This window comes from Globicephala melas, chromosome 12, assembly GCF_963455315.2.
Source record: "Globicephala melas chromosome 12, mGloMel1.2, whole genome shotgun sequence".
In the NCBI taxonomy this organism is placed as follows: Eukaryota; Metazoa; Chordata; class Mammalia; order Artiodactyla; family Delphinidae; genus Globicephala; species Globicephala melas.
The window spans coordinates 81,771,492-81,795,152 of record NC_083325.1 but is presented as its reverse complement, the minus strand read 5'-3'; the positions used below and the strand labels follow the sequence as shown (position 1 = coordinate 81,795,152).

General features: G+C 52.4%; 1 protein-coding gene and 1 long non-coding RNA gene across 8 annotated transcripts in view; one reads left to right on the top strand and one right to left on the bottom strand.

The window, feature by feature from the left end:
- Positions 1–1,528: 1,528 nt before the first annotated feature.
- LOC115846115 (uncharacterized) lies at positions 1,529–7,851 on the bottom strand. Its single transcript, XR_009566142.1, has 3 exons — positions 6,467–7,851; positions 5,047–5,097; positions 1,529–2,313 (listed from the first exon to the last, which is right to left on the bottom strand). It is a non-coding gene; the product is annotated as an uncharacterized lncRNA (long non-coding RNA).
- The window catches only part of LPIN1 (lipin 1), a 68,452-nt gene continuing 52,451 nt past the window's right edge, over positions 7,661–23,661 (top strand). For 4 of the 7 annotated variants that reach the window (XM_030844587.2, XM_060309280.1, XM_030844586.2 and 1 more), the window contains exons 1-2: positions 7,759–7,888; positions 23,189–23,389. In XM_030844587.2, coding sequence (XP_030700447.1) covers positions 23,198–23,389 — 192 coding nt within the window. In that variant the 5' untranslated portion in view covers positions 7,759–7,888; positions 23,189–23,197. Of the gene's footprint in view, positions 7,889–8,053; positions 8,181–23,188; positions 23,390–23,661 lie in introns of those variants that run through there. The other 3 variants (XM_060309281.1, XM_030844588.2, XM_060309279.1) reach the window with 3 other exon arrangements.

The following is a 23,661-nucleotide window of genomic DNA, read 5'->3' as shown; positions in this document are numbered from 1 at the left end:
CAGCTTCCCTGATTCTTTCCTCACTATGTTGAGTCTATTAACGAGCCCACTGAAGACAGTCTTCATCTTCATTACTGTATTTTCCATTTCTAGCATTTTCCTTAGATTCTTATAGTTTCCATCTCTCCAGTGAACTCATCTGATCTTGCATATTGTGTACCTTACACATTAGAGACTTTACCCTATACATCAAATTTAAAAAATGCAAGTCAGATAATTCCAACATCTGTGTCATATCTCATCTCTTATTGTTACTGTCTCTTGGAAGCGTGTTATCTCGCCTATTCATGTGTCTCCTCGTTTTTTCTTGAAAGCTGGACATCCTGGTAGAACTGTAGAAACTTAGACAAATTGCTTTTAATCTCTAGAAATGGACCCACTTTTCCTCCTGGCAGGCCCTTAGCGCGGGGGTGGGAGTTAACCTGGGTAGAAGTTGGGCTGGGCTTGAGGTTCCTTGTTGCTATGGTTACCCTCAGTGCACTGAACCCTTCAAATTCCTGTGGGAACACCTTGTGTTTCAGGGTGTGGTTTGCCCAAGAAATACTTGCTTGACTCTCAGCTTTAGACCTTCCCTTTGCACTGGGCCCCACAGAGGGTCCCTTTGCCTGTTATTCTTCCTCTCCCTGTGGGGTGTGGGGTGGCAGAGGGAGACGTTCTCTGTTGTTCTGACTAAGTCCCAATGGCTGCCTCCCATCCTTGGTTCTCCGAGGTCTGGCTGCCTTGGTTCCCCTGTCCCTGAGCAGCAGATCGAATAACGACCAACATTTTTAAGTAGTAATGAGTGTCTAGGCTATTTCTCAATGTCGTCAACAACTTGTTGCGCTGTGAAAATATTTGTGATCTGTAGTTGGTGGCGTTGGTCTCAGGAACTGTTGCTACCATTGTGTGTTGTTACCCTACGTTCATAATTGAAGGGAACGCTACTAAATGTGAGTTAGAAGTTAGTGAAAGAAGACTTAATTTTTTCCACATTGAACTCGTGAATGTGTGCTTTCTCTCCGTGGATCCTCTGGACTCCTAGCATGCTTTGAGAGAGAACTTGCGGGATGAGGGATGGACGGCAGTAACCACATGACCTGTGACCAGAAGCAGCTTGCAGAGCTTCTCTCGTGAGTTAACCTTGGCTGCCGCACACCGCATGCTTCCCTGTGCTGCTCGGGGAACCAAGGGGTAGGAAGGCTATGTCCTGAGGACAGCCAGGCCGGTGCTGGGACACAATACACTACCAAACGTAAAATAGCTAGCTAGTGGGAAGCAGCCGCATAGCACAGGGAGATCAGCTCGGTGCTTTGTGACCACCTAGAGGGGTGGGATAGGGAGGGTGGGAGGGAGGGAGACGCAACAAGGAGGAGATATGGGGACATATGTATATGTATAGCTGATTCACTTTGTTATACAGCAGAAACTAACACACCATTGTAAAGCAATTATACTCCAATAAAGATGTTAAAAAAAAAGAAAAAAGATCAAAATCTCCACCCAGCCCAGAAAACCTCCACAAAGGGAGATGACAAAGAAATGCGTTTAATTATCGAATAAGCATGAAACCAGGCCGTCCAATAAGAGACTGCAAAGACATGAAGGGATTTCACATGTTCATGTAGGCAGGCTGACATGTGTTCTCAGGTTAAACGACAACCAGTCCTCAGTAAGAGGACCTGACAGCACCATTTGTCACACACGGTTTACCTGGTAACGGGGTGGCCATCTGTGTTAGCTTATTGCCTTTATCCAAAGGAAAAACGAAACTTCTAGTTCCTTTGTAACAAGAGCTAGTTTTGCACCGTGGAGCGAGGCAGGACACCTGCCGAAGTTAGGCGCCTGCCCTCCCAGGGACGCTGGGAGACAGGGGGCGGGGGGGGGGCACCTTTCTGTTTACATTTCTGAGAGGTGGCTGCCAGGTGCTAGGAATATTTCTGAGTTGTACAGGTGCCCAGAGGCTTATTTAGCTTTTAGAAAGATTTACTTTTTAAGATTTACTCTCAAAGGGGCAGAGAAAGAATGTATAGTAAGTGTCCAGTAGTAAACGTGCTAAGGAGAGAGGGGAGGGGCAGGCAACCTCTTTCCCTTGTCGCACCAGGGAAGATGGAATCTTGTCTTGGTTTGTGCTGACCGTCACACCAGAAAGGAGCAGTTGAGTCACAGCTCCGTACTTCCTTCCTCAGAACGGAAGGGACGAAGGGTGGAGAGAGAGGCCAGAGGTTTACTGAGGCAGCGTTCCCATGGGTGCCAGAGGAGGCGATGTGGACGTTCCATCATCTTTGATGCTCCTCGTAGGTGCACGTCATTTTGCTCAGGTGTGATGTTAATGTTCTGCTTTGGGTTAAGGGAAAATTGAATTTAGTCCTCCTAAGCACAAAGGAACGTGTGCTTTAAAATCCAGGAAATTGACTTTAAGTCTCCGGAGTGGTTAATCCCTCTCCCAGGCTAACTAAACCTAGCCGATCAATTCAGCAGTCATTCAGCGTCTCCTCTGAGACCTCCCTGGGGGCCCAGCATGCACTGGACACCATGGAAGAGAGACGGGGATGAATTCATTCTTGCATTCAAACTGGGGAGTCCACGCCACATTTGAGCCACAGGGCACGAGCTCCCCACTTTCCCACATGCCTTCATGGGGCCTTTCCACGTGCTGGTCCTTCGGCCTGAAATATCTCCTCCCACTCACACTTCATCGGTCAGGAGTCTTCCCCAACCTGAAGGCCCAAAACGTGATACTGTGTTCCGTATCAGGCTTCTAAGTGTTCAAACTAAATAATAACAATAGTAGTAGTAGTAATTATCATTACTATTGTAAAACTCACCAGAGTGGGCCATGTATATCGTGCCAGGCATCGCACTAAGTACTTTAGATCATTTATCAAACAGCCCGTGAGACATATTTCACCCCAGTTCAGTAGAAAAGGAAACTGAGGGTCAGAGAGGTCAAGATCACATAACTAGCAAGAGGTGAAGCTGGGATCAGAGCCCAGCGTGGAGCCCCTCGCCCTGGCGTCTCCCATCAGGCTTGATCCGGTCTTCTCCGCTCTTCCATAGCACCTGCTTCTCTTCCTCCCTCAGTTCCCCCTGACATCAAGGCTCGGATGTTTGACAGACTTACGGAGGCCTTGAAGGAAGGTGCCACGTCTGGCTCAAGGCTCGCTCTCCTACAGTGTCGAACACTGTGTCTGGGGTACGCGAGGTGATGGAAAAGGGGATACGAGCAGAACTGGGGAGCACTGGACCAGGGATGGACAAGCAAAGGTAGTCATTCCTATCATGTTAGTGACCTGCGACTTTGTACTGTAGGTTGGGAGATGACCCGAGTCAATACAATTTCTCCCTTGAAATTTTGGGGTTAGGGGAACTGAGGTAGGTGGTCATGTGAAGGAAAGAGCTACCTGGTGAGCTGTGTGTAGGAGGCAACCCTGGAGAGGAAGCAGAGGAAGCAGCTGGGAGAGGGGAAGGGGGCAGAGCTAAGCAAGTGGAAAGACAGTGAGGGACAGAGAGAAATCTGCCACAGTTCAAGGCCCATTGCTGGAATCCCTGGCCCCTTTCAATGTATCATGCTCCACACACACACACACACACACACACACACACTCACACTCACTCACTCTACTTGAGTTGTCTTGTATGGGTTCTGTTATAAGGACATTTAGAAGGAACATAAATGACATGTTGACCCTTGGCACAGGGTGCTGGGAGAGGAGATGGTGGGCTTTGAGAGAGGGAAGGCCAGCCGGCCAGGGTACAGGATGAAGGGAAGTGGACTCGGAGAACACTGGGTTGTAAACGTGACTGTGCACTTGAATCTCATGGGGAGTTCTGCAGTGTACCGATGCCTGGGTCCTGCCTCCAGAGACTGTGGTTAGTTGATGTGAATGCTGGTCTGGGCATCGAGAGTTTTAACAGTTACCCAGGTGATTCTAATATGTGAGAAGTTTTCGTGGCTGGTCTGGGCATCCAGAGTTTTAGCAGTTCCCCAGGTGATTCTAATATGTGAGAAGTTTTCGTGGTAAACACTGCTTTACCGTGTTAGGGGTGGGTGAGAATGTCCAATTCGGAATAATTTTACTTATTCTCAGAACAAGAGATGATGAGAGCGATGACTTGAAGTCCTTGAGTATAGAGTGACTTTCCTCAACCAACCCCAGGTTCTAGGTCAACGATTAAAGAAGTTGTGTTTAGTTAGGCTCCAGGCAACGAGCAGATGCCAATGTGCCTGGCTATTGGCGAGTTTAAATGCTGCATGTTTACAGATATGAGAATTTGTTGGCAAATCCTGTCCCTTCTCCTTTTTTAATTGTTTGTTTAGAGATGACAAAGGATTATATCAGTTAGCATTGAAGATTTTATCTTAACTGGGTGCAAACAAAGGTCTATCAGCTGAAAATTCTAGTAGCTGAGCAATGACCTTGGGGCTGGCCCTGAGCCCACGGCCTGTAACGGGTTGCACAGTGTCTTCTTGCAGGAAGCTGATTTTATCCTGTAGCCAGCTTCCCTCAGTGAGGTCAGAGGCTGGACCACTATGTTTAGCTTTGGCGTCCAGGTTTCTGGTGGGGCTCCACCTTCATGATTTCATCTACAAGCCTAATTCCCTCCCCATCCCAAATGCCATCACACTGGGAGTTAGGGCTTCAACATATAAATTTGGGGGGGATATAAACATTTAGTCCGTAGCAGATGCATTTCCCAGTTGAATTCCAAATATGTTTTCTTCTCAGGTAGATTCATCTAGTATGGCCTTGCCAATGATTAACATACCAGTCACCAGTCACTGTCCCAGGTTCCCTAAGTGGCCTCACTCCTGCCACCTCATCTCTCCTCTTCCCTTCACCTCCCAACCTTCTCCAGAATCCAGCAGGACCCTGCTCTGCCGTGCTACATGTCTGTTCTCATTGGCAAATGCCTGTCGCAGACCAAACAGAGTGACTGTCAGTCCCGGGCCTGGCAAAGGAGAGACACTTGTTCACTACAAGGCTGGGGTAAAAACAGGGAGGGAGGAAGGCTATAGAGCGAAACTCAGACATTTGGTGTGTGTGACGTATACACCAAAGGACATACCTTCCGAGGTGTGAGGGCTGCTTCATAGAGACCTGGGTCCTGCAGGCCTGGCTGTGGAGGAGGAAGACAGAACGATGTAGTTTCTTAGCAAAAATGTATTTCTTGTCCTCACCTGACTCTTTAGGAATCTCCCCCATGCGGCCAGGGGAGAAAGGATGTCCCAGCCCCGCTTGATCACCGGGACGCAGGCGGGGAGCCACTGCCGGGGCGGTCAAGGGACTTGGCGTGCTCCCCCTCCCCCATCAGAGGCCAGCGGTGCAGGGCCGGGGCGGGGGGTGTCTTCCTTCAAGCCCCGCAGGTGCCAGGTCTGCTCCGGCACACCCGGCCTAGAGCAGTGCACGTTAGCGCCTGCCCCTCTTCCTCTGGGGCCGGGCAGGTCAAGTCCCGCAGCCATGTCCAACCGGTCAGTTCATGGTGGCACTGAATAGGGTCACAATTTTTATGTGTATCTGTGCCATCGACCGACATTACTGCCCCCAACCGAACACTCAACGGAGGACAGACGCCGCGACTGGCCTGGTCCCCGCTGGAGCCCCCAGCGCTCAGCATGGGCACAGGGCGGCACTCAACACATAAGTACTGAATGAAGGCGGGGAGACAGACGGGGCTGGGGCTTGCGGGGGTGGTGACTGCTCTCCATGCCAGGCAGTGTGGCCCGCCGGCCAGTGGGGGACCTGCGTCTCCCTCTGCCCTGAGGCTGGGGGCTCTCCTTGCTTCCCTGCTGCACGGTGTGCCTGAGTCCCATGAGTCTTGGACTCTGCCCAGCGCGTGGCCCAGGGGAGGGTGCACTGTGCTGTCTAATTAATGTATCTGTTAGGGTGAATTAGGGTGGTGTGGCCTTCAAGCTGTGGCCAATTGTCAGCCGCTCCCCTTAATCTCCCTGCGACTTCTTTTGCCCTCTTGGATGCTTCAGCCCTCATCTATGATCCTCCCCCTAATTTGGGGGTGGGCCCTCTGTGCTTTGGTTCCAAGCATTCCCTCCCCCTGGTGTACCCTCCCTCCTCCTCCTGTGGAACCCAGGACCTCTCATACCTGCCTCTTCCCCCAAGAAACTCGCTTTGGTTAGCCCGCCCACGGGCACCCTGCTGGATTGGGACCCACTCCGCCTCTGGTGGATTTCCACACTGCTCTGTGCCCTGCCCTCCAAGGGGGCGGGCAGCACTGGGTGGTCCCTGGTTCCCATCTGATTCTTGAGGCCTCGAGCAAGGGAGTGCCTGTGCTGAAGGCCTCCAGCCAAACCCTGGCCTTGCATCCTACTGAGATTCCCTCCCTCCCTAGGAGACCAAGTCAGGCACCAGAGATAAAGTATAGCCCTCTGGGGGAAATTCATTGTTCTTTCTCTGGTATCCTTTCTGCCCTGGGCATTTACCTAACTAACCACTGTTGTCAATGTCAGGAGATGAGTCAATTGCACACCCACCTGTATTGTTTCATGAGACTCAGGTGAAGAGGGGCAAGAGGTCACCCTCCTGTCTCCCCTCCCCCTTGCAGAGCCCTTTCAATTGTGTAGGTAGTTAATCTGGAAAACTTCAGAATTCCCAGGATTGTTATTGTCACTGGATAGAAGGATGGAGATTTCCAGCTGGAATAGGGCGGCTTAGATCATTCTCGTCGCTTTTCTATGTAGAGAAGAGTTCTGACAATCGAGGAGTTGTAATTGTTTAGCCTTACACATCATCAGCCTTCTCTAGGTGTCCCTCCTAGGAGGAAGGTCAGCAGCCTGCAGGGTCTTGAGGCTGGGCAAGCCGGACAGTCTCTGTATCACAGCTGGGCTAAGCACTGAACAGATCCTGGGAATCACCACTCCTTAATGTATACGGTTCTAGAACTTCAAAATCTTTCAAGTTAGCAAAGTCCATGTATTTCACGTGATGGCCATTTCCATCCTCAAAGTGGATCTGTCTCCGATTTTCCAGATAGTGAAACCGAGTCTGAGTCTTTTTAGGATCGAGGGTGCTTGCATCGCTTTGCTCTGGCATCACTCCTCCCTCCTTCCTCCTCCAGAGGCTGGAGCAAGTTTACGCATCGCATCCCGGTGGTTTCCTTCTCCTCTTCCGAGTTGGGCTGAAAGCGGCAGGTCCAGGGATTGGCCCAGGGGATCACCTCAGCTGTCCTGGCTGAGTCACAGCTGGGTGACTGCTTGGTTGCAGACCGCACAGCAAGGGCCCTCCCAGGGGGACTCCAGCCAGGGCAGGATCAGCAGGGCAGAGGGCTTTCGTGAATCCAGCTCAGTTTATACTGAAACGTGATCTAGTGTCTTCTCCTCATTGCTTGTTGGAAACAAATTCTCCCTGCAGAGTCTGGACTTGTTTAGATGCAGTGGAAATAATGGGGATAGCAGAGAAAGATAGCAGATGACCCTAAACTTCTACCTAGAGCCAGCCGGCTTCTTCAACGAGCACCAGAAGCCTTCCCCTTCCCGACATGTCTGGGTTGGCTGGAAAAAATCCCAGTCTTAGAGTGGCCAGAAGTGCGCTCGCATTTCCTTCCGAGCCCGCATCTTCCGTCTTCCTTCTGCATCTCAGTAAAGAGCTCTAAGGTAGGCGAGGAAGGAGGGGGCGGGCTGCCCCGGCACTTCCTGCGAGGGAGGCTCTGCCGCCTGGTGCCGGGCGGGCCCTGAAAGCAGCCGAGTGGCTCGAGTCTCGTGAGGCCCCTTGCGCCGCCCCGCTCGCCCCGCCCCCGGGGGCCGGGCCGCGCAGACCAGGAGCGCGAGGCGGGCTGGGTGTTTGCATACAAAGGCGGCCAAGCGTGCGGCGCCGCAAGGTGAGTACCAGCCTCCCCGCCGCCAGCCTGCCGTGTCGAGCCTCCGTGGAGCCCCGGCCAAACCCCGGCCGCCGCCGAGGTAGGGGCCACAGCCTCTGCGGGGCCAGGCTGGGCAGGGCGGGGCACCGCCCGGGGGCGGGGGGCGCGGTCGGGCCGCTGCCGGCCGGGGGATGCGGGACGACGTGATGCCCGGGGACCACACTCTGTCCCCGCGGCCCTTTCGGGGCAAGTGTTTCAGGGAGGGAGGCGGAGAACAGGCCCAGGGACCCGGCGGCCTCGTGAGCTTCCCTCGGGCCTTCTCCCAAAGGGCTGACCTTGATCGGCGTGGCGAACTCGAGGGGTGGCCGCGGGACTCCGTCCTGGCAGGACGTGTGGGTAGTACTTGGGCGGCAAGCAGCTCTTGCTTAGCGCCGGGGACTTTTATGAAACTGGTCGGGGAGGTGGGGGTGGGTTATTTGGGATTCCTGCTTTGCTGTTGAGGAAACAGGCTCGGGGAGGTTGACTTACGTGCCCAAGGTCACACAGCTGCGGGGCGGCAGGCTGAGCCCGGGTTGGAATCCTGGTTCTCGGATTACATACAGTCTGGTCCCTCCACTGCCAGCTTCTGTGCACCTTTCCTGCAGCCTGCTGGGTGCTAGGCCTTCCATCAGATGCCCCTGCGAATAATTTTATTTTGGGGAAGGTGGGGAAAATGTAGGATGAAAAGTAGTGTTTTGGAAATACCTTGAAGAGCCGCGGAGCAGGGGTGTGTATAGATGCCCGGCTGGTCATTTGCGTGCAGGGTAGTGGCTGGAGAACGCAGATGTCAACCTGGTTTTGACCAACAAACAGGAACTTGATTAAAACAACTGGCCGTGTTAATTCAGAGAATTTTTAGAGCCCAGTAGTTTAGAGGAGTTTTTTGGAGACATGAGCTTATCAACTGTTTTTATGGGAGGGGGCGGGTAATGGGGGAGTGCTTGTGAAATTTACTGTTTGTCCCTGTTCTATAATTCGGGTCTTATGAGTTAGTAAGCAATTGTGGAAAGTACAGCAACTGAGAAGTAAACACACACGTACGCGTCTTCCCCCCCCGAAATGGTGGACATCTAAGAGTTTGTCTTCCGGTTCTGTGTTTTGATAATGCTTCGTTCACATCTGCCGACATCTGTTTTATTATCGAGTGTTTTGTGTGTGGGTGTGTGGTTGGAGCTTTTATGCTTGTTTGTGTGGAGGGCCGTGTGGTGTGGTGCCAGGCCTGGACAGAGCCCTGGACCTGAACTTAGTGGGCCTGGAGGCCTGAGCTCTCGTCTGGGTTCTGCGTTAGCTTGGCAGTGGGGCCCTGCCCAGGTGCCTTCACCATCCCGGGTCTCAGTTGCCCCAAATCTCAGCACTCTGGGAAAGAATGGCTGCAGAGGGCAAACCTGCTGAGTCTTGTTGCAAGGGAGAGAACTTGGGCACTCGGGTGGGGCACTGACGGATCTCCTGGTCTTGAGGGGACCTCGGAGAGTCTGGGAAGTCTGCCCTGGGAGGGGGCAGTGTGGCCAGCCCGGCCAGAAGGAAGTCTGTAAGCCTGCCCCCCACCCAGTCAGCTGTGTTCAGGGCCCTGGACCAGAGGGCGGGGTGGAGGGCAGGAGATGGAGAGAGATTTCAAAGGAAGGCCTGAGGCCTGTGGCGCGCACAGGCTGGTGCAAAGAACTTGGCTTTGTAGTTTTACCCACTTGTAACTTGGGCCAAAGACACATGCTCTCGAGTGTCTCTTGAGTGTTTCTTCTCCTAGGCAATGAAGAGAGACTCACACCCATTTGCAAGTTATGGTAAACGTGTTCACTGAGATACACAAGAGCCCCTGGGAAAGAATGCGGGGTCCCTGTGGTCACTGCTATTTTAAGGGAGGAACGCAGGGTGCCAGTGAGGAGGGCTAATTGTGGAGTTGGGACAGTCCTGCCTGACTCTGGCCTCTGGGCTGTGAATCAGCGCTGTGGGTCACCCCTCACGCTGCGAGTTGGCCTCCGCTGGGTCCTTTCTCTTCTGGGTTCAAGGTCTAAAAGGTACCCAAATGTGATGAATTGATTTGGGCAGGGGTGCCGATGGGCATGGATGACACTGCAGGCAGCTCATTCCAGGGAAGGCCTGTTGACGGGAATGGCCTTTGGAGAATTTTGAAAAAGACCTAGGAGACGGTGGTCCCGTTGGGACACTGAGGCTGGTGGTTTGACCTGTTTGCACTTCAACTTCCTCAGCGTGACCGAGCCATGAGAACCGGGGGCTGTTGAGGTGACAAGGAACGTGCGAGGCCGCGACGTCCGGTCAGCGTTGGGGCGAGTGCCCTGGGGAGGGCGGGCGAAGTCCCACTTCTTAGGTTTCACTGAACCCTGGCCGGGTTTATTACGCCCGGAGCCCACTCACTTAGAATCGGAGTGGGATTTGTGAAAAGAAGTCGAGCAAAGTCCGAGCAAAGCCCATCAGCGGGAGCTTTCTAAGCTGTGAGCAGAGGGTCTAGAAAGAGCAGGGGCCTGACACCTGCTTTCATTCCCGGCAGCAGGTCCAGCTCGGGGGATGCAATGTGCCGGGCTCGGGAGACCCTCCTGACAGTGGGGGGGGGGGCTGTCAGGGAGACTGTGACCTGTCCCCCTGTCCTGTGTCCTCCACACTTCCCTGTGTGCCCCTTCTCCTTCCTCTTCCCATGTCTCCCCCTTGACCCCGCCCCACCTTTTATTTAAGCAACAAGAAGTGAATACTGGCCCAGGCCAGTATTCTTCACAGTGCCGCCTGTCACCCTCTGGTCCTAAAATCAGTTTAGTAGGCCCATGGGCATTTTAGAAAAGGTGAAATAGAATAGAAGAGAAAATCCCAGACCCGGACATACTAATCTTAGGTGAGGTATTGTTTTGTGAAACTTGTTTAGCTGAGATGGCGTGTGTGTGTGCCCGTGTGCCGCCGCGTGCGAACTCTGGTGGAGGGAAGCGGGGTGTGTGAGACCCAGTGCCTGGTGTGCGGGGAGGGGCCCGCGTGTGTCAGGTGTTGGGCGAAGGGGCAGGGCTCCGTCTGGAGAGGATGCTTTTCCGCGCCGGTGATGGAAACCACATCTCTCAACACGCTGAGCAGGTTTGGGATTCTTGGAACAACCGTTTTTCCTGCTGCTGAATGCTGGGCTTTCGAGTAAAGAGCTACAGGTTGTTAGAGCAGAGTCATGGCTCTGCATCGACTGCCTGCCGACCACAGACCCTGCATTCGAGACACCCTGTGTGCCCAGTGCTCCTGGGACACCATCAGCACGCTTCTACCACGTGCCTCCTTCCCGGAAGGCCCGTTATCTCCTTGGACACATGTCTTCTCTCTTTTTGGTGAAATCTTCCTCTGCATTGATTGGTCTCTCTAGGCATCCACCTTTGGTTTACAGAAGATAGAGGCAGCGAGGGTCGTGGGATAACCGGGCACCCACAAGGCAGCTCCCCGCTTTGGCCAGAGAATTTCCTGCCGGTGGACTCTGCATCACTCCAGCCTGTGGCCCGGTCTTCGGGGTGCCTTTGGGCTCAGATTTTTGGATAAATTGGAAATGTATTCCCAGCCTATTGGAATCTAACCATACCCTTCTGATATTTCTGTATTACTTTCAACCAGTAGTATTCTTTGGCCCTGTCTTTTTGGGAGGGTTCGATCTAAATAGTTGACGTATGCAAAGCGCTGTCAGGCTGCAGCCTTAACTCACAGTCCGGCCTTCGGTGCCGTGTGTGACCAGAGGGTTAGCACCTGGCTTTCGTTTGGCCGTGCACTTGGAAAAGAACTCCACGTTTACCCGTCCTATGAGGTGGGTGCTGTTAGGGTCGTCCGTTTTATAGATATGAGACTGGGCGGCCGAGGGGTCGGTCAGTCGTTCATGGTCATGGCTTAGCAGGTGGTGGAGCTGGGAGGTGAAGGCCGGCTGTCTGCCTCTGCGGACTAAGCTTTTACCCCTGAGCTGTAGGCAGCACTCTTGAGCGTCCAGGCGATATTTGGGTGGAGGGAGCAGGGTTCACGCAGAAGTCACAGAAGCAGGGCTTTCTTTTTGGCCAAGACACAGACCTGGACAGAGGGCCCTTGCTGGGGTGGAAAGAGAGGCTGCAAGCCCTGTGCTCCATTCGTGAGTTGCGGGGTCAAGAGCTGGGGGATCGGGGTCTAAACCTGGGCCTGTTTTTCCAGCACATTGGCCACCGGGGTAGTTCAGCTGCCTCCACCCTCCACCACCCAGGCCTTTTGTGCTCCTTGGCAAGGACCTGAGAACACTCATCACACGGGATTGTAAGATCGGAGCATTGCACAATCCCAGCGCTGGAGGAGCGGTCACCCATCTGACCCTTCCGACCAAAGCAGGACCACCCCGCATCGCCCCCGCCTGTCCAGCAGTTTCAGTGCTGGGGAGACCCTGACACCGAGCAGACCAGAGTTTGCCATCCCTCCCCCAGTTCTCTGAGGTCATTAAAAATTAACCTTAAAGCAGTACATGCGCATGTAGAAAACAAAACCCAGGAACCAACGCCTTGGAAATATTTGTGATGAAAAGTGAAGGTCTCCTCCCCTTCCCCAGGCCTGTTCCCTAGGGTGAGCCTGTGAACCTTTTTGGTATGTACATCAGTCCATAATTTTTTTGTGCATATGAGAATATGTATAAATGTAATTCTTAGAAATGGGTTCATATTATAAATATTTTTGTACTTTTTTCACACAGTATATATACCTTTTCATGTTAGTATTTGGAGAACTACCTCTCCCTCCCTTTTTTTTTTTTAACAGCCTCAAAATATTCAATTATATGGTGTGGGTGGTCTCTCATTTACTTAACTGAAGTCCTGTAGATATTTGCTTCTAAGTGTCCTTATTATAATCAGTGCCCTGATTACTGTTTTGTGCATAGCAGAAGAATTGCTGGAGTTTGCTGGTGTGTGCAAAAAATGACAGCTATTGCCACGATGCTTACCCCGTTTATTACCCCTCCGGCAGGGAGTGGTGAGTGTTCGTTTCCTCCTGTTCTCACCAACCCCTCAGGTTTTTACAAAATGCTTTGATTTTGGACCACCTGAAAGGCCTCCTTTGATTTGCATATCTTAAATTATGAATAGGATTGAGTATCTTCTCATACATCTTTGACCAAATGGACTTCTTTCTCTGTGAACTCTCTCTCTCTCTTTTGCTCATTTTTCTGTTGGGATGGTCTGAGGCCATCTTAAATTGACATTAATATTTTAGAGGTGGATGGTATTAGCAGAGCCACGGGGTTACGAGAGCTATGGCTGGGGTATTGAATTTTGGCAGAAGTTCCAAGAAAGCAGTGTTTCTTGGCAATCTGTGAACCCTGGAGAAGGATTCTGCCAATTTTGGATGAAATGCTGACTCTTCTGGTGTCACAATGAGGAGAGAAGTCATGAGACCTCCCTTCCCTCATCTTGACAGGTGTTCGCAGCGCTGCCCCCTGGACCCATACGAGACTGGGGCAGCTGGCGCGTTTGTGCATCTGCTGTGTGCCCAGAGTGTGGGGCTCCTCCCCTGTGGGCGGCCTTGAAGGAGGAGAAAATCTCCTCGGCCTTCCCTTCCCTCTCTGTCTTTGCTGAGTGTCTGGAGTTATTGTGGACGCCCGCTTTCCTGACTGACTTTGCAGAGCGGCAGCCCCCTGCATCCTGGGCACACTCACGCCCCACGCCTCCTGCCGTGTACCCTGCGTCCTGCAGGATGGCCTGCAGCTGGCTCGCCCTTCCTCTGGGCCTGGAGCTGAGCTGTGGTGGGCAGGACCTGCTTAATTCAGAGAGGGCTTTGGCGCGGGGACCCCAGCGTGGGCTGGTTTTGCTTTTTGTCAGGAAGTATTGATATTAGTGTGACCTGCAAGCTTTTCAAAAGCATTGCAGGGTTTTCTGGTGACTTTTTCTTACTTTGGACCAGAGTGCCTCCTGAAGAACACTGGCGTGCCAATAAAGTCCCTGCATCCCCAGGGGTACTGACGGACACAGAAGTTTGCTCCCTTGCGTACGAAGTTTCTCTTAGTGCTCCGTTCAAGATGGTCGGACATGGGCTTCCCTGGTGGCGCAGTGGTTGAGAGTCCGCCTGCCGATGCAGGGGACACGGGTTTGTGCCCCGGTCCAGGAGGATCCCATATGCCGCGGAGCGGCTGGGCCCGTGAGCCATGGCCGCTGAGCCTGCGCGTCCAGAGCCTGTGCTCCTCAAGGGGAGAGGCCACAACCGTGAGAGGCCCGCGAACAGCCAAAAAAAAAAAAAAGATGGTCAGACTAATACATGGGGCAGCTGCTGCCAGACTCACCTGGTCCAGACTGGCCAGGGGGAGGGGACCTGCCCCAGCGTGTGCTGTCAGCGCGGCAGGGGTGGGCGTGAAGCCCAGGCACCTGGACTTCCAGTCTGGCGTTGTTTACCCTGCGTCACGCTGCACCTAAGTCATACTTCCTCGTTGGTCTATATAATTTATCACACTTGCCAACTGATAAGTATCAGTGCGCAGTGCTCTGAAGAAAGACTTCCTCTTTGCCGTTACTGTAAATAGCACGAGGAAGATACGCTGTTTATAAACCAATTTCATTTTCATGTAAGTCTTACTAGTCATAATATCATTTTTGGAATTTCTTAGAAATTGCCTTTTTTTAATGCTTTGTATGAAAACCAGCGTTTGCCTCGTAACCTCCCAGGTGAATGTGATCTTGGCCAGTTCCAGAGCAGCACGATGTTTCTGTTGTTACTCAGAGCTGATCAGACCTCACATTTGGACCCCAGACGTGGAGACAGAGTCTGGAACGTGCTGAGCAGAGCTCAGCCAGGGGTGATGGGTGGAGGCCCCCCACCCATCCCTGTGAGGCCCGGCTAGAGTGCTGGGGCGCAAGGGGCAGTCACACAGCCGTCCTCAGATGAAGAGAGAGACGTGCCAGGGCTTCAGGGAGCTGTGGGGAGAACCCCAGAGAGGCAGCCTCTGTCGTGTCCTCGAGGAAGAATGGTCCTAGCTAATAAAAGCCAAATGGCTTAAATACGCCCATGGTAGATGCTCGCTCTCCCAGAGCAAATTCTTCAGTGTCCAGAAAGGTTATAGATGGACGTCCACGTTCAGTTGTTCAGTAACTGAGCCAGCTAAGATGTAAGACTTCCAGCTTCTCAGGACAGGAGTTAGCCTTGGCTGGTGTCAAGCCCCGTGCTGGGCACAGGTGAGCTTTTGTGTCATCTGCTGGGTGCAGGGGGAGTGGACGTGTGTGGGAAGGGCTGGGATTGGCTAGTTACTCACCAGTCCTCAGAGGTGACTTTCAGATGCTTGAGGTAGATCAGGATAAAAAGGAGGAGGGGAAGGTTTTATCCATGGGCATTTAATTTAGATTTTAATGGTAAAATCTCTTTGCCCTTTTTCTTCGTTAACTCAAAAGTAATGAGACCCTTTCCAGAGCTGCAAGGTCCCTGGGGCACGGCCCTGACTATTAGCTGGTGGCAGGGCTCGGCCGAGCCTGTGCGCCTGCCCTGAGCACCTTCTGCTCACCTGCGTGTGCCACCTGGACACGTCAGAGGATGAGGCTAGTCTGCCGCTCCTGGACCAACCGGCAAGCACAGACATACCCCTGGAGCAAGCAGACCAGTTTCCAAGCCAGCAGATACAGCTCTTAAAACGTACCGCGGTGGATAACTTTGCCTTCACCGTTGGAGAAGTGAATTTATTTTTAAATGCTGTGCGTTGTATTTACCTTTCCGCAGGTGTAATTTAAAGTCTGCGCGCGCCGCCCCATAGGTAGGTCGGACCATCAAGTCATACGGGAGGCTGGCAGGATTGTCATAGTGTTGGATATAGACTGAACCTGGGTTGGATGTACTTCTACCCCTTACCCTGCCCAGGTTATATATAGACTCTCTGCAAACTGGGAAAATTATATCCCTTGCATCATGATGATAACTAAGCAAACTACTTAAACTCTTGATGATTATCCCATCTGGACAGCGGACCAGCCTTAATGGTATGTGAACACGGACAGCAGGTTTAAAGGTTTGTGTCGCGCCGGTTTGCTGCGTTATTGTCTTCGCCTAGCGTTGCCGGTAAGTATCCACTCAGTGGATATCGAGAAGTCCCTCGGATGCGCTCCTTTGACCAGAGTAGCTGGCAGGCCGGCCCGCCGGCCCCGGAGAGCAGCAGCTGGTTGGGTTTCTGGGGGTGTGATCCTGCTGCCGATCACAGGAGCACAGAGTCAGAGGCCTCGCCCTGCGTGATGTTGGGTTGGTTTTCCAACCAGGACACTCCCTGCATGTGCCTTAAACCCAGAGTCCACAGGAGTCCCTTAGGCACCTGCGGTGAGGGGAGAGGTGACAGAGCACACGGCTGTGTGCACAGGTGGGGGATTCCCGGCAGGCTCGCTCCAGGAAGCCAGGAGTCATCCCGAGGACAGAAGTGCCGAAGATGTCTTCAGATCCCAGACTGCATGAAGGAGGGTGTCTGACCTTTTAGACCCTGAGGACTGTGGGGGAAGGTTTTGGATTGACCTTCTGCAGCCCCGAGGAGGGGTAGCTGAGGAAGGTGTGAACGCTTGTGAGAATGTCGCACCCAGAGCCCACGACTGAGTCCCACTTATCGAGTCATTTGCTCAGGGAAGAAATGGCAGACGTTTGGCCTGTGCTTTCCAAGGGCAAAGACCTTTTCAAAGTCACCGTCTTGTACCTCGCTCTTGGTGACAGCGGCGAGGCCTCATCAGAGAGGCCGTGTGAAGACCCGGCCGCCGTGCACACAGCTCACAAGTGCCGGAGGAAGGCGAGCACATCCAGGCCTTCGGAGCCCCATTGACTAAACACACATGCACACCTGAAAGCGGAGAGCTATGTTTATCTGTGACCTTGTTGAGGACTAGCAGCCTGGGTGCTCCAGAGAGGTAAGAGGGGAGCCAGCGGATAGAGGAATTTTTTTGCTGAAAACAAAAAATTTAGTTGAACATCAAAAGATTACTGCTGGGCTTCCCTGGTGGCGCAGTGGTTGAGAGTCCGCCTGCCGATGCAGGGGACGTGGGTTCGTGCCCCGGTCCGGGAGGATCCCACATGCCGCGGAGCGGCTGGGACCGTGAGCCATGGCCGCTGAGCCTGCGCGTCCGGAGCCTGTGCTCCGCAACGGGAGAGGCCACAACAGTGAGAGGCCCGCGTACCGCAAAAAAAAAAAAAAGAAAAAAAATTACTGCTAATGACAGAACCCCAGACATCTCAAGTTAGAGATTTGGGAAGATGCCAGAATCTGGGCTCATTGAAACGAATTCTTTGAAATAGATTTTAATTGTCTAGGGCGGGTATCCTGTTTTTCTCCATCCTGAGTGCCTTCAGGGTGCACCGTTGGGGTGGCTGCAGTGGCGGGTGGCTTGATGGTGCAGCGACATTCATTGTTTACCAGAATGGCAGGCAGCATTTATTTTTTTGTCCTCACCCCCAATTTTATGCAGTTTCTGTTTTTTCTACTTATCCTTTATCTTTCATGGCCTGTTTGTTGTCAAGAAACGTGTTATGAGCTTGTTGCCTAAACTGCGTTTGTAGTGAATTTAGTTGGGGGCATTGTCTTCGTGAGTTTTATGTTCCTGGGAGAGAACAATTCCCGTTTTCTTAATTTCTTCTAATTTTTGAATTTTAGCACTGTTCCCCTCATACCCAGACTTGCTAAGCTACTTTGAGGCGGTGTGTGCACATCTGGAATTTTTTATGATGGGACAAAAAAAAATTCCCAGACAAATCCCTCTCCCCTACATCCCCGCTCTATCCCTCCCCTGGCCAAAAAACAAAAAAAAAACCCCAATAACCCTAAAACAAAAAAACAACTCCAAACCCCTGGTTTCTTGCTTGGGATGAAAACTTGCTTTTATGATGTTGTTATGACCAGGTCACAGAATCGTCAGCTTAGAGCCCCAGTTTTGAATTTCCTTTACAACCTCTTTGTTGGATCGTGCCTGAGATTCTTTGAATACTCCCACTGATGCTGAGCTCACTCCCTCTAACGAGTCAGTTCTCGTAGAACTGACTGTTCTAGATTGTGCTTTCCACCCTGGCTCTGGGATGGCCTCTCTCTGATTCCAACTTTAATTACAATCTCTGATCACTGGGGTAGCACTGGATACCCTGTAAACGTGTGCCGAACGTTACCGACCTTTAGAACTAGATGACTGCCATCTGTTCCGCTAAAGCCACATGACTGGTCTTTCTTTAACTGGGCCTCACCCATTGATACCAGTTCTGTCCAGCAAGAACGGGAGGCAACGCTACGCACAGCAGGACAGGGAGGGCCAGGGGTTCAACCTGGGCTCCTGTCCTCACTGCCCCTTACTGGCTGTGCTGCCCTGAACACCACGCAAGCCTGGTGCCCCAGTTCCTTGTCGGAAATGGAGTGATGATGTCGGTCCTGAGTACTCAACCTAGGCAAAGGAGTTTCATAGATTTGCATCAGATGAGCTGCCCTGGGCAAAGGAGTTTCTTGTGTCGTGAAGTGCTGAGTAAATGTCGTGTGGAGGCTTGCGTGGCCTTTCACCTGGGATTCGGGAAAAGGTGATTATTAGTGATTAGTGGCCTGCTGAGGATTTGCGGCACCCACGGGGTGGGCGTTAGGTCTGATGGCTTTGGAGTATTCCTTGTTCTCCAGAGTCAGTAGGCACCCGTCGTGGTTTTCCAAGCCCATTTAAATCTTTCTCCAAACCATCATTTTATCTTCTTGTCTCCACTTATTCTCCCTGGAGTTCCTGGTTGTTGCGTCAGGTAAGAAGCACGTGTGTTCAGACTGCACCTGCAGCTCCCCGGAGAGCCTCACGGAAACAAGAATCGGTCTGGGGGCGGGGGGGGGGGGCTGGGTTGACCGACAAAAAGTTAACATCATACGGCAGTAGAATTTGTTTTCTCAGAGAGCCTGAAATTCTGTTTCATTCTGTATGTCCTTTCAGAGATGATCCACAGGTTAGCCTTTGCTGAAATTCTAGTAGAGTTGGGGAATTTGTTTTCAGTAGTTCTCTTTCATTAGCTTCTGGTACGTTTCCTCTTTTCTCTTTATGTGATGACCTGTCTCCTCGTTCCTCATTAAAGCACTAGAATATTGTGCCCACCCGTGTGGCCATGTCTGCCCTGGGGGCCCCCTCTGTGACATAGCTTCGCATCCCCCTGCCTGCCACCGCCCCAGTCCTGTTGTGCCACGATGGTCACCAGGGAGAAATAGGCTTCTCCTGCACTCTGGTCCGTCACTCTGGGACGTGCGTTTGTTTCAAAGTGATAAGAGTAGGACCGGGGCAGCTTTGATTGTGCGTCCTCTGTTTCCATCGAACCAATGCAAAAGCGTTCCCAACCAATGAAGCATTTTCACTTTTTGGAAGACAGTCACCATATAGATTTAATTCAATCACGTCATTCCACACGTACCTATCTTAATAGACAAATACAAGAGATTAGGCTCCTGGCAAATGCTGAAGAATGTAGTCAAAGGTAGCCTGGGAAGTTAAAGGAAACGTGGTCGTGTGTGGCCGCAACATTTCCTGGGTGCCCAGAGATGAGCAGGCCCCCTCCCCGTCCTCAAGGGGGGCAGACAGCTTGCTGGATGGGGTCTCTCCAGCAGCTTGACAAATGACAGCCTGCGTTTATCAAGCAACTTTCCAGGATGGGAGGGGTTGGTGTTAACTGAACAGGAGGGCCAGTGGAAGGTTCAGTTTGCAAAACGATGAGTGATTTTGGGCGCGTAGATGAACAAGGTATCCTGATATGCAGATGAGGACGTTGGAGACGCGATGGGAAATACAGGTTAAGGGGTGATTGTAGAACTCTTGCGGGACTTAAAGAGATGAAGGTAGAAGGAAATGATGAAGGTGAGGAAGGTTTAACAAACATGGGGATTCTGAGAATTGTGTTTATTGAGACAGTTTTGCACTCTTTTTGACCTTTGCTAAGGTGAGGTTTCTCAGCCCCGCGCCCTGATCCACCAGCCTTCCTGGAGAGGAGTAGCTCCGACTTGGGTGTCGCCTGTCCTGTCGTAGCATCACTGTGTCACGGCCGGGAAGCACAGCCACAGTATGAAAATGAAGACACTGTTATTTCCTAGATAACATGCCTTCGATAATAGTCTCCTTGACAGACCCGGGAAGGGAATTAAAATCACTTTTATCCACTTGCATAATAAATGAGTGGGGATGATTCCTGAATTGACGATTAAAGGGACTGGCCTAAAATAATTCAAAGCCCCGTATTTAGGTTCTTTTTTTTTTAAATTAATTAATTTATTTTTGGCTGCGTTGGGTCTTTGTTGCTGCGCAGGGGCTTTCTCTAGTTACGGCGAGCGGAGACTGCTCTTCGTTGCGGTGCGCGGGCTTCTCATTGCGGTGGCTTCTCTTGTTGCGGAGCACGGGCTCTAGGCGCACGGGCCTCAGTAGTTGTGGCTCGCGGGCTCTAGAGCGCAGGCTAAGCAGTAGTGGCACACGAGCTTCGTTGCTCCGCGGCATGTGGGATCTTCCTGGACCAGGGCTCAAACCCGTGTCCCCTGCATTGGCAGGTGGATTCTTAACCACTGCGCCACCAGGGAAGTCCCTAGTTTTAATAATTGATGCTCTTCAAGCTGAAGACGCTGTTGATTATGAATGTTGTAGATAGAATCCCCAGTGGGAATATGCTTTTGGAGTTTTGTGCTCCATGGTGTATTATCTATTTGGGTCTAACACCACTACTGCAGTGGTTTCTAACTTAGGGAAGAGTATCCAGAAAGACGCTGTTCCAACGGCATGGAAGAATCTTAGAAAATTAGTAGTATTCCAGGAGGTCAAGCTGGAAGATGTCATGTTGAGAAAAATATATTTACCTGTTTCCTAACCTCAGAGTTAAGCACAGCTTAGAGAGCCCCAGTCTGGCCAGAGGGTTTTTTTTGGAGGTTTGGCTCAACTTTCCTTGAAAAACTTTGGAACGAGGGCTGTGGAATCCCGTTTCACGTGGTCAGTGAAGCCTTGTCAGGTGAAGCAGGCGTTTCCTGCCAAATCCTGAGATTAAAAGCAAGAGATTGAAAAGTAACTTGGAATGGGGTGAGTGGAGAGCAGGTGTCTCAAAGCCGTTCAGCGGAAGTTGCAGCGTTTGTTTTGTGCACATCTTTGGCTTCTCTTGAGGTCCTGAGGCACTTTCTTCTTCGGGGCAAACGTTCCCCTCAACGCCTGCTGGTGTGTCTCTGCGGACACCGTGGCGGGAGGGAGGTGAAGGGCGGCAGGACTCGGGCTGGCCTGGCTTCTTCACTGACATCAACTTAGCTTCTTCCTTGAGCCTTTTACTTCAAACAGAACTGACGGAAGTGAAACTTGGGAACCGGCGCCCAGCCGGTTCATTCTTGTATTCGGTACCTATTCGCCAGCCCGTATTTGCAAGAGACCCTGGACGAAGGGAAGGTCAAGGAGAGTGTGGTTGCCTTCACGCCCCTCGGCCAGGCAGGCACTGGAGGTGACGTGGGCCCAAGCTGTCACTCAGAGAAGCTTTTTAACCAAATAATGGTTCCTCTTCCTGAAATGAGTTTTGGTTAATGCAGTATTCTCCTTTACCCTCCTTGTAAAAAAATTTAAAAATGGTGGTAAAATGCACGTGACATAGAATTTATTCTTTGAACCACTTTTGAGTGAACAGTTCAGTAGACTTAATGCAATACATGCACGTGGTTGTGCGTTCACACGGGGGACGGTCACCATCCAGCTCCAGAACTTTCTCATCTTGCACAACTGAAGCTCTGTCCCCGTTAGACGTGAACTTCCCCTGCCCTGTCCCTACCCCCTGGTAACCACCGTTCTGCCTTCTGTTTCTCTGGGTTTATCTGCTCTAGGTACCTCAGATAAGTAGGAGCATACAGTATTTGTCCTTTTGTAACCGGCTTGTGTCACTTAGCGTCATGCCCTCAAGGCTCATGCGTGTTGTAACGTGCCAGAGTTTCCTTCCTTTTTAAGGCTGAGTAGTATTCCATTGTGTCTGTAATACTGCATTCTGCTTATCCATTTATCCATCTGTGGCCTCTTGGGTCATTCCCACCTTTTGGCTGTTGGGAGTAATGCGGCTGTGAACACGGGTGTGCAGGTTATCTCTTTGAGACCTAGCTTTCAGCTCTCTCAACTGTATACCCAGAGGTGGCATTGCTAGGTCATGTGGCAGCCCTGTCTTAAGTTTGTTGGGGGGTCACCACGCCGTCGCTGCACCTGGCTGGGCAGCCAGGCGGGTGTGGCTCACGCCGGGGTGGCCGTCAGAGCCCCAGCTGTGAGGAGGGCCAGGGCTCGGTGCCGGCGGGGCTCCCGTTGCCCTGTGCCCCAGCGTCTCCCGGATTGGCGCTCTGCCTCGTTTCTTCCGTCACTGCCGCCTTTCAGGCTGGCATCCTGTCTTGTCGGCACCATCACCAGAAGCCACAGGTTGGTCTTCCTGCCTTCAGTGTCTTTTCTTGGCCACCTGCTCTACATTTTTACCACAGCGCTCTATCTAAATCACGGATCGCATCCCGATCTTGTGGTTCCCAAGTCCCCAACGGCTTCAGTTGCTACAAAGCACCTTCCGAGTCTCCTGGCAGGTGTCGGCTCTCGTCCTCCCACTGCGTGTTCTCTGCCGCAGGCGCCACCCCCTCTGTGCCTGTGCGCACACCTGTCTGTCTGCGGCGGCCTGTCCACCTTCCTCTGCCGGGGAGCATCCCAGCCCTGCTCCCCACCCATCGACTGTCGGCTGCTCTGGGATGGCTCTCCTCTTTCCCTGGACGTAAGTCCCTCAGCGTCTCCTTAAGTCCAAGCAGACACGACCACGCGGACGTGTGTTCTCCTTCTCTCTCCTTCACGAGCCCGAGTCCCTCCGGGGGACGGGGTCTGCGTCTTTTTAATCTGTGTTCCCGGCGCCAGACCCCTGGTGGAGCAGAGGCCCTGGATGTTTGCTGAGTGGACTTCGGTTGATCGTCTGGGCAGACAGACCGAAGCCGAGCGCAAGTGTCCCTCGAGATGTGAGAGCATCAGGCGGGCAGAGAAGGACCAGGGTGGAAACTGTTCAAAATAAAAGTCACTTATTTTTTCCTTCTCGAGTAAAAATAGTCGCTTTTTTCTACCAGCGTTATTAAGCACCTACTCTTTTTGGCGTGGTGGGGAGTATGAAGAGGTCTCAAATACAGTCTCTCTTCCCAAGAGTCTGAAGATTTGGTCTGTAAAACCTGCACGTGATGCAAGAGCGAGCGCCACACGTACTGTGGACTCAGAGAGGAAGAGCCCGGTGACGACGGAGATCAGGCCTCCTGGGGTGGCCAGGGCTTGGGGTGGGGAGCGCTGGGTGGGGCCCGTTCCAGGGGAGCCAGACGCCCTGAGCTGGGTGTCTTTGAAGTCGGGCGTGCGGCGCGGGCACGTTCACCTTGACTGGCTCTGGAGCCTGCCCCGAGTTAATCGTTTGTGCACCTTGTGTCTCTGTCTCCTAGGCTCAAACCATGAACTACGTCGGGCAGCTGGCAGGCCAGGTGTTTGTCACCGTGAAGGAGCTCTACAAGGGGCTGAACCCTGCCACCCTGTCCGGATGCATTGACATCATCGTGGTCCGCCAGCCCAACGGGAACCTGCAGTGCTCCCCCTTCCACGTCCGCTTTGGGAAGATGGGGGTCCTGCGTTCCCGAGAGAAGGTGGTACGTGACCTGGGGGACGGGTTCTCTCCTTAGAGAAAAATCCTCGCACTTCTGCGGCCTTACGTATCCGGAGCTCCTCGCGGACCCCGAGTTTTAGCTTTCCGTTGGAAAGGGCCGGTCCCTGAGTTGACAGTTACTCAGATTGTTCTGATCTCTATGCTTGTGTAAATTTCTCCAAGATTTAGTGGCATAAACCAACTGTTTATTAAGCTCCGGGGGTTCTGTGGGTCAGGAATTCACAGCAAGTGCCTCAGGCTGGCCCATCTCTGCTC